General features: G+C 42.0%; 1 protein-coding gene across 2 annotated transcripts in view; it reads left to right on the top strand.

Annotated features, from left to right (window-relative positions):
• The window catches only part of Snx4 (sorting nexin 4), a 63,878-nt gene extending 57,250 nt beyond the window's left edge, over window positions 1-6,628 (top strand). For both annotated transcript variants that reach the window (XM_010618335.1, XM_033768034.1), the window contains exons 12-14: window positions 480-625; window positions 2,109-2,223; window positions 6,455-6,628. In XM_010618335.1, coding sequence (XP_010616637.1) covers window positions 480-625; window positions 2,109-2,223; window positions 6,455-6,502 — 309 coding nt within the window. In that variant the 3' untranslated portion in view covers window positions 6,503-6,628. The remainder of the gene's footprint in view (window positions 1-479; window positions 626-2,108; window positions 2,224-6,454) is intronic.
• The last annotated feature ends 2,947 nt before the right edge of the window (window positions 6,629-9,575 follow it).

The following is a 9,575-nucleotide window of genomic DNA, read 5'->3' as shown; positions in this document are numbered from 1 at the left end:
TTTAGGAAAAAAAAAAAAAAAAGAAAAGGAAAGAAATCATATTCTCACTCCCCTAGCTATTGCTTCTGTCCGAGGTCAGGGAAATCACCAGTGCTTCCACTCCCAGGGGTGGGTACGTGTGTGAAATGTGTATACCACGAAGGTTCATTGCCATTTGTGCATTCACACTGCTGTGTGGCCACCTCCAGAACCCTTCATCCTGTGGAAACTGGAGCACTAGCTGTCCCCCGGCAGCTCCACCCTCCCCTCCCCAGCCCTGGGAGCCAGCATCTGGCTTCTTTCCTCTGACTCTGACTGCTCATGGCCCATCACTGGCATGGAGTTGTGCGATCCATGTCTGCCTGTGTGAGACTTGGCGTCCTCCGGTTTCACCCGCATTGCAGCAGGTGTCAGAGTGGCTTCCTTTCCAGGGCTGAGTAGCAGTCTGTGTTGTGTCGAGAGCACTTTGTCATCCATTCATGCCTTTCTGTTTGTTGTAGACTGTGAGGACTTTCTCCCTGAAGGGAATGACCACCAAGCTCTTTGGTCAAGAAACCCCAGAGCAGAGAGAAGCCAGAATAAAGGTGCTAGAAGAACAAATCAGTGAAGGGGAGCAACAGTTAAAGTCTAAAAATCTGGAAGGCAGGTAAAAATGCTGAGCTGTTGGATAAAGCTGGATGTGTACAGCATATGACAGATAGTGTGTTTTTAGTAGAAATCCCCACCCTTGTAAGCATCCCCAGATACAGCCTTTTCCTCTAAAATGCAGGCATTTCTTTCCTAACACATCTGAGTTAGTGAAAGTCATGTTACAGGAACAGCTGTCGTGTAGGGAAAGAGGCAAAAGGGGTGGGGTTTTTAAGTTGCCTGTTGTCACGCACTTTTTGTGATTTCTGTTCTTTGCACATTCTCTCTCCCCTTAACCCAACAAGCCTGATCGTCTTTCAGTGCCCTGTTCACAGGTTTTGCCACCGTGAAGTTGTCCCTAGTTTCCTCCGACTGTCAGAGCACCTGATCTGTCCCCCATAATACTTAGTTTTGTGTTGGGAGGCTGATTGTTCTGTCACTGTTTCTAGAAACTCAGTTCTCGGAGATGTGCTGTCCCACTTGGCTCATCTTTACCGTTGCCTTCGTCTGTCAGTCAGTATGTAGACAAAATATACTCTCTGTAGACAGAGACAATGTATCAGTGGGTTTGAGGTGGCTGTGCTGTTTTAGAACTGCTGGCACCAAATAAAGCAAAGTCAACTTTCATGAATAGAATTAAAAAGAAACCCACACAAGAACCTTTTTTGAAATGGATATTCGTTATATAGTCTGAGCGGGTGTTGAACTCCTGGACTCAAGCAGTCGTCCCCACATCAGCCTTCCAAAGAACTGGCGGCAGATAACATCTCCAGAGCCCAGTGGTCATGTGAGCCATGTGCATGCAAGATGTGAGTCATAATTGGTCTTGTCAAGAGCGGTCATTCCTGATGTCGCCAAGGAGGCATTTCACTGTGGCTTCTGTAGGACTTGGGAGCTGGTTCAAGGAGCCAGCTGTATCTGTTTTAAATGAAAAATACACTGTCAGGGTGAAGATTCCTCAGAACAGTAGAAATTGAAATTCCATTTGATTGAGCTACACGGTGGTACCTTGGTTCATGCACTCAGTTCTTTCCACAGATGTGAACTGAAGTGCCACTGAACCTCTCTTGGGTAATGGCACATGGTTTGCCTGTGTTGAGAAATGCAAAGTATAAAGAGTAAAATAAAGGATGGAGGTGGGAAATGAGGTAGACTTTTTGGAAGAGGATCAGGGTAGAAGGAGACGGAAAGGAAGGGGGAACAGGGTGGAAAATGATCAGAATTTTAACTATCCCAGTACCCCAAAATGAATATAATTACACATCACAGACATATCAAAAGGAATACTTATAATTTGTGACAAATATAGATTATTAAAGTGGAAGGATATATAACTATATCTGCTTTATCCCTCATAATTTTTAGGGAAAGAAAAAAGAAAATAAATAATAGCTTCTTTCTCTGTAGACAGAAACAAACTCAGTAACTGGTTCATTGAATTTATAATGAATATGCTGTCTACATAATTTAAATACGAATGATGATTACACCCTGTCTTTCAGAGAATTTGTGAAAAATGCTTGGGCTGATATCGAACGCTTCAAAGAACAAAAGAACCACGACTTAAAGGAGGCCCTCATAAGCTACGCTGTCATGCAGATCAGTATGTGCAAAAAGGTAGGCCTGCTGCCAGGACTCCGATTCCCTTACTGAGCCAGAAAATACTGCATTTTCATGGTTCCCTTCTAGAACTTTCCTAATTTCTGTGCTTAGTACTGACAGAGGTGCTGTCATCAAAATGTCAGTCACTGTCTACACTCACCTAAAGTCCCAAGTTGTGTGGCGCGTTTATAATTGTGCTCCAGGATACCTGCCAACTGCACGCTTTCGGTACTTGGTGTTCTCTGGTGGGGCCTTAGAATACCATGTCCAATAACGAGGGATATTTTATTTGGAAAATGGGTCAGCTGTTATTTGGGAAAGTGATAGAATATGAATGGTGGCAAAATAAATCTCACATAGCTGATTCCCATAGCAAAAGATGAACGCTGAGGCCTTTTCTGGTAAAATTTTTTTTGTGATTTTTTGGTACTAGGGATTGAACTTGGGACCTTGTGCTTGCAAGGTAGGCGGTGGAACCACTGAGCTAAATCCCCGGCCCTAAAATTAGCATTTTGACAGTAAGGGAAATCTTTCTGAAATGCTGGTCTATGAAGAAACTCAGAAGCATTCCTTAACTTCTTTTTCATAACCTAAGATCTGTCCACATAACTACCACTACCAGTAGCAATGCTGTTTTTTTTTTTTTTTTTTTTTGGTTTTTTTCCTGGTACTGGGATTAAGCCTAGGGCCTCCTCACAGGTACAAGGCCAGTCTTTGCCATCTAGCCGCACCCCAAGACCCCATATTGTGTCTGTGTCCAGTCAGTCATAATTTGTCAAATGATTTAACCTTCATTCTCTCAGGGAATCATAGTAGTAAGAATTTTCTTATTTTAACAAAAAGGAATTTCCATATTTCTGAAGACCTTAGTAGGGGGGGTCACACTCATATAAACATACAATTCCTGTGCTTTAATTTAGCCACAAGTTTTCTGTTTTGGCTAAGAGACATCACTTTTCTCAAACTTCTCTCTGGTTTCACCTACAGCAGCTGTGGCAGAGACATTTGTCCCGCTCACCAGTTAAGTAAGCAGGCTCCTCTCCACCTGGGTCAGAGTGGCACCTGTGTCTGCGGGGCTCATCTTGTGACTCTTCCGGTCTTTTTGTGACTGGTAAATGTGCAGTGCTGCATGCAGTCTAGTTAGTGCCTTGCAGTTCTTTGGCGCTTCAGGACCTGTGGGCTCCTGCTCTGTGCCTGCTGCTGGGCGTCTTTCTGGTGCACCCTTTTTAAGCCCAGAGGTCTGAAAGGCCAGATAACAAAGGCTTTCAGCGTTGTTTTGTTTTGTTTGTACTGTAAAGTGCTCATTAGCAAATTCCTAATGATCTGTTATTCATTCACTCCCTAAAGTCAAATGGACCTTTGTACAACAGTGAAAAGCCAGGGGCTAGGGATTTAGCTCAGTGGTTCCACTGCCTGCCTCGCAAGCACAAGGACTTGAGTTCAATCCCTGGTACAGGAAAAAAAAAAACTCAATGACAGTGAAGTCTTTTCTCCTCACTTTGAATGGGGTGGGACAGTTGAGGGTGCTGAAATTTAAAGTTGGAATGGGTTACCACTGTCAGGACATCTGAACACACCGTACCTGGCTCCCATGTCCTAAGAAAGGAACTGGAGGAAACAGGAGTTTAATAGGAGTGTGTGTTCCCCTTCTTTCCAAAGCATGATACTATAAAATTTCATCACGTTTGATTTTTTGGAAAATTGACAGTGGCCTTTACTTTAGAAACTTAAAATGAAATATCAGGAGTCAAGAGTAACATTAGTTTTTCTTGGATAAATGAGTATCTATAGTTTGTATATGTTACTTGTATAACTTAAAATATATCAGCTTCAAATATATATATATATCAGCTTCACTATAATACCTGTTTCAAATATTAATTATAATCCAGGTGTTACTGTAGAGACACAGCGACGCTAAACAACTAGACCACACACCGAGAGGTCTGACAGGAGACTTTATTCTGGAAGGCGGGTCAGGGCGAGAGGAGAGAGAAGAAGAGAGAGAGGAGAGGTGAGAGAGAGACGGGAGAGAGAAGGAGAGAGAGGAACATAGAAAGGAAGGTCCTTTTATTGGTTTTAGGCTGGGCTATTGGTTATTTATGAGGGGTGGGCTACTTTTAACCTATCATAGGCCAGGTGGTCTTTTATGGGTTGAGTCTTGCAGAACCAGGTTTAACCCCTCTGGACCTCTGTGGCCTTGTGGGGAGGGAAACTAAAGATAAGAGCATGAGGTCATTTTTAGAGGCAAGAAGAACCAGGAGAATACAGCCTGTGATGGCAGCAGCGTTAGGTCCCTAACAGTTATTTGAACAGAATCTGTTTACTAATTCACAGTAGTAATAAACCAAAACAAAAACTTACAGATAACAAATCATTTCACCAGGCGTGGTTGCATGCCTGCAATCCCAGCACTGGGGGCAGGGGCAGGGGGATCCCACAATTTCAAGTCCAGCCTCCACTAAATTTAAGTGAGACCCTGTCTCAAATGAATAGGCTGGTGATTGAGCTCAGTGGTTCTTGCAAGCATAAGGTCCTGAGTTCAATCCCCAGTACGATAAACAAACAAGCAAGCAAGCAAGCAGGCCACTGTGTTCTCTCTTGCATGGTGGCCCACCCTCAGTAGTAACAAAAGTATTTTAAAAGTAAATAGTAGCCAGGCAGGGTGGTGCACACATAATCCCAGCACTCTGGCAGGCTGAGGCAGGAGGATCTAAATTTAGAGCCAGTCAGAGCAGTGTTGGAATTTACTAAAACCCTGTCTCACAAATAAAAAGGAATAAGGTGTAGCGCGTATGAAGGTTCATCCTCAGTATTGAAATAAATGAATAAATAACACTTGTAAGTGTGTTTTCTGGGCAACCTTTTTGATAATGAATTGTCTGATTTATTGAATCCAGTAGGCTGAAGCTTTTAAAAATACTTAACTGGTTTTCCAGTGACTTCATTGTTGTCAATTTAAAATTTTAATTATTATAAATATAAGGCATATACTCATTGCAAAAATTTGAAATCATTCAAGGCTGAGGCAGGAGGAGCACAAGTTGAGCAAGACCCTGTCTCACAATTTTAAAAGTGAAATAGGAGCTTCATGATGCAGCTCAGTGGTAGAGCACAATTCAGAAGCATGTGAGGGAGCATGCTCCCCCCTCCCCCAGAGCCCCCGCTCAGCTCTTCCGCTGTCCTCCTGCAGGACAGGACTGCAGGGCACACTCAGATGCGCTCTGTGCCCGTCCCTCCGCCGGCTTGTGGGCCGTGCGCTGGGATCCATCTTACCCTTCTGTCGGCAGGAACCCTGGCGCTGCACACTGCTCCATCCAGCCAGTCTGACGCACGAGAGGGCTTTTGCTTTTTTATTTCTTTGTCTTTTGTGTTCTGTCATGGAGGAAGGAAACTGAAAAGATGCTTGATATATTTTCCGTTGTCTTGGGCCTCAGTAAATACTAATATACTAATGCTTAAGTATTCAAACTTCCTTTCTCAGGAGACAGCAGTTAAGTAATATGTATTTCATCTGTTGAAAAAGTAGCTTCATTTGTGCTGCTAGCTTCGACTTGACTGTTACATCTTCACAGTCGCGCCTTCTCGTTCACGTGTCAGTACGTCTGCAGCTTCTTGCCACATGGACTGCCCGGTTCACGGAGAGGGGCTCGGGCTTTGCTGCAGAATTAGTTTTTGTCAGACTTCAGGGTGGGGTGGGGGCCTTGCCTAGCGATGTTGAGGCGCAGGGCAGGAGCCTCAGCACCACACACACTGGCTTACTAGCTAACAGCATCTCTGTATGTTGAGCTAATAAAGTTTTTTGGCTTGTTTCACATATTACATTGAAAAAAAACTCCCTAAAAACTTGTCTGCTTTGCAAACAAATGATACGAATAAATGGGTTTATGATGTGAATCTTGAAAACTCAATTTACAAGTTGTAGAAATTCTTTCCACTTTTTTTTTTTGGTACCGGATATTGAATTTGGGTCCTTGCCCTTGCAAGGCAGGTGGCACAACCAATGAGCTACATCCCCGGCCCTCTTTCTGCATTTTGAAGATAAATTCATTCAAGACATTTCCCTTTTTTTCAGAAGCATTAGACATTTGCTTATATCCTGGCATCTCCTGGCATAATGTCATATTTACCGGACTTGATAATTATACCAAAAAGCAAAACTAAGTACTATATATTGCTAAGCCAAATATCTGGATCTTCAGAATCATCCCAGAATTGAGTTCTTTAAAATTACTTTTGTCTTTAGGGAATTCAAGTTTGGACCAATGCTAAGGAGTGCTTTAGCAAGATGTGAGCCTGTGAAATGAATTTCTCTTCAATCAAAGTGCCCCGGAACAGAAGCACAAGTCAGTGAATTTAAGTTGCTAACCAGTATCACAAAAATACACAATACATTGAATAAATTCAGCTTTTTTAAAAACTTGATTATAGTTGCATTTATATAGCACAAAGAGGATGTATTTAATGAAGATTACTATTGTAATGTGAGGTTTTGGGGACTGGTGCTGATTCTAAACTTTAATTAATAATATAAACCAGTAGATTGTTCATTGGGCTTCTGAACCAGTGCCTGAGTATCAACATGTTCATTTCTAGACGCTCCTTTTGATACCAGCTGTTTCAGGCCAGTTCACAGAGGTTTTTCCCTAAGACTGAATTCCTGTACTCACTTGGTGAGACCCACTGATGAGTTAGAGGGGGTTATTTTCTCTTGCCTTATGGTTGAGCTATTTGGTTTACAAAGCTCAGCAGAAATTTTATTGTGAATCATAAGATTTTCTTCCACATTCATCGATGCCCCCGCCACATCTACATACACTACAAAATGCCTTTCTTCAGTTTGTGTTTTATCCGAATTTTGATGCTGGTCAGAAATTTTATACTGCCATCAAAGTAGTCTCAGCTTCTTAGAGATAGGGTGGACACACTGCAGAGACCTAGGACCTTCTCTACAGAGAGCTTCTCAGATACAGGGTGGAGCACATGGCTAGGGTCTCAGGACTGCTGTACAGAGAGTTTCAGTTGAGCATGACTGATTGCAAGATACTCGTAACCTCGGTGACGAGCCTGGTTCCCTCTGTGTGGCTCTCCGCACACGGCATTTCAGGGTACAAGATGTAGCTTTTCCACGTGTAAGGTCTGTGTGGTGAACACGCGTGCTCATTCCTCCATCTGATGTCCTTCTTTCCTATTGCTTGGCTGTAATTTTTGTAAAGATAAATTATGTTGTTTTTTTTTAATGTGTAGTGTTGTGGTATCTGTTCAGAAGCCAGGTACTTTCATTTGCTAGCTTTGCAGAATCTTAAGTGTGTACTCATTATTTTAATGATGTTTTAAAATAATCCCCAGTACCGTTTAACATTTGACTTTTTTACATGTTTAAAATGTTGCTGGATTTTTGTGCTGTTTGCCAAACTTATACAATAAATAAATGAAGTCTGTGCTGATTTTCAGAGGATTTTTGTTACTTTAACTTAATTTGTATATATCAGTATGTGCCACTGTGAGGAAACAATATGTTCTAAAGCATTTAATTGTATACATTTGTCTTATACCCCATTTTTTAAAAAATAAGATACTGAAATATATGAGTTTTAGGGTTTTTTCTTTTTTAACTGTTTTTTTGGTGTGTGTATGGGGGGTGTTCTTGTTTTGTTTTGTTAGGCGATACTGGGGATTGCACTTTGGACCTTTGCATTGAACTACACCCCCAGCCCATTTTCAGTTTTGAGACTGGGTCTCACTAAAAGTTGCTAAATTCCCAGGCTGGGCTCCAACTTACACTCCTGCCTCGGCCTCCCAGAGCGCTGGGTTTTTAGGCGTGTGCTGCCATGCCCAGCACTGTGCAGAAGTCATCTGTGTGGACGTACATTTCATTCCATTGAATCGTATTATCCCTTGGCTGATGAAATGGAAACCCTTTCCTACTAGGCACAGAAGTATCAAACGCTTGGGGCTGGGATGTAGTCCAGCGGTAGAGCACTCGCCTACCATGTGCATGACCCTGGATCGAATTCCTGAGCACTGCAACAATATAATGAAAAATTTAAAAACTTCTCCCCCAAACTAATTTTACACTAAATGTATTAGATATTTTCTACCAGCAGACCTGGCTTGAGAAAGCCCATGTTACTGGTGTTGGATGAATTAGAGCCAGGTGCCCAGGAAGGCGCCTGTAGTCCCGGGTGCAGAAGAATCCCTCGACCTCAGGGGTGAGATGAGTTTGGGAGACACAGCAAGACTTTGTCTCACGGTGAGGGCTGGGCGTGGAGCTCCATGTGGACTGCCTGCCTAGCATGCGTGAAATCCTCTGTTCAGTACCCAGAAATATGAGATAAAAGAGATGAATCAGGAAAAATGTTCAGCTCTCTTCTCTAACATATACAAATGTACACTTGAATTTACCTATATTTAGGAATAATTTGATGGATTGATTTTGAAAAAAAAATTTTATTTGCTTCTTTGAGACACACACTACATTATCTAGGTTGGTCTTGAGCTCAGTTTGTATCCTGGTCTAGCTTCAAACTCAAAGCAGTCGTCCTGCCTCAGCCACTCAAGTTTGGGATTTTAGGCTTGCGCTACCATGCCCCAGCTTGAAATGTGTTTAGAGCACAATTATTACTTTTATAAAGGACTCTTAAAAGCATTTTATAATAGGAGTCATTTCTTACAATAGCCAGAGTATTTTTTAAAATCTATGTTCAATACTTTTCAGTCTTCAGAACTTGGAAATGAAAATGAATTATTAAAAAGTCAAGAATTAGTTCTCTAAAGATAAGCATGAAAATACAAGCAGTGACCAGAAAAGACTCATTAATCTGGGTGTGGTGGTGCTGAGGCAGAAGGTGATGTTTGAGGCCAGCCTGGGCTGCGTACCTGGACCCCGTCTCCAAAAAAACTGACTCATGAAGTTAATGTAAGTACTTAGCAATGGGCTATTTCACCTAGTGACACAGTTGTTTTATGTAGAGCATTAAAATAAAGGGAAGTCACATTTAATCTTCATTTACACCCAAAAGCTTAAGTACAGATGAGTGAGTCACTGTAATTATGACTTAGCATTCAAAGCAGGAACTGAGGGTACTTAACATTCAAGTGTCTTTAGAACAAGCACCAAATACCCAGTGTGAAATGCAGGGAAAAACAAGAGTTCCACTAGGAACAGGGAGTTAAAACAAGGAATGCTGGAGTTTAAATCCTTCCAATCATTCTTTAGATTCTTATACATACTCCCCTAACGGAGAGGGTTTAGTGAGTACCTGTAACGTTTTCCCTAAGAATTAGAAACTTTGCTCAAGGTTGAATAACCCAGAGACATGAACTAAGTAAATGGCTAAATCTGAATTGTACTTACTTTCTAAATT

This window comes from Fukomys damarensis, unplaced genomic scaffold (genome assembly GCF_012274545.1).
Source record: "Fukomys damarensis isolate Sample0158 unplaced genomic scaffold, DMR_v1.0_HiC HiC_scaffold_24, whole genome shotgun sequence".
NCBI lineage: Eukaryota > Metazoa > Chordata > Mammalia > Rodentia > Bathyergidae > Fukomys > Fukomys damarensis.
The sequence above is the reverse complement of the archived record's forward strand: the minus strand, read 5'-3'. Positions and strand labels throughout refer to the sequence as shown.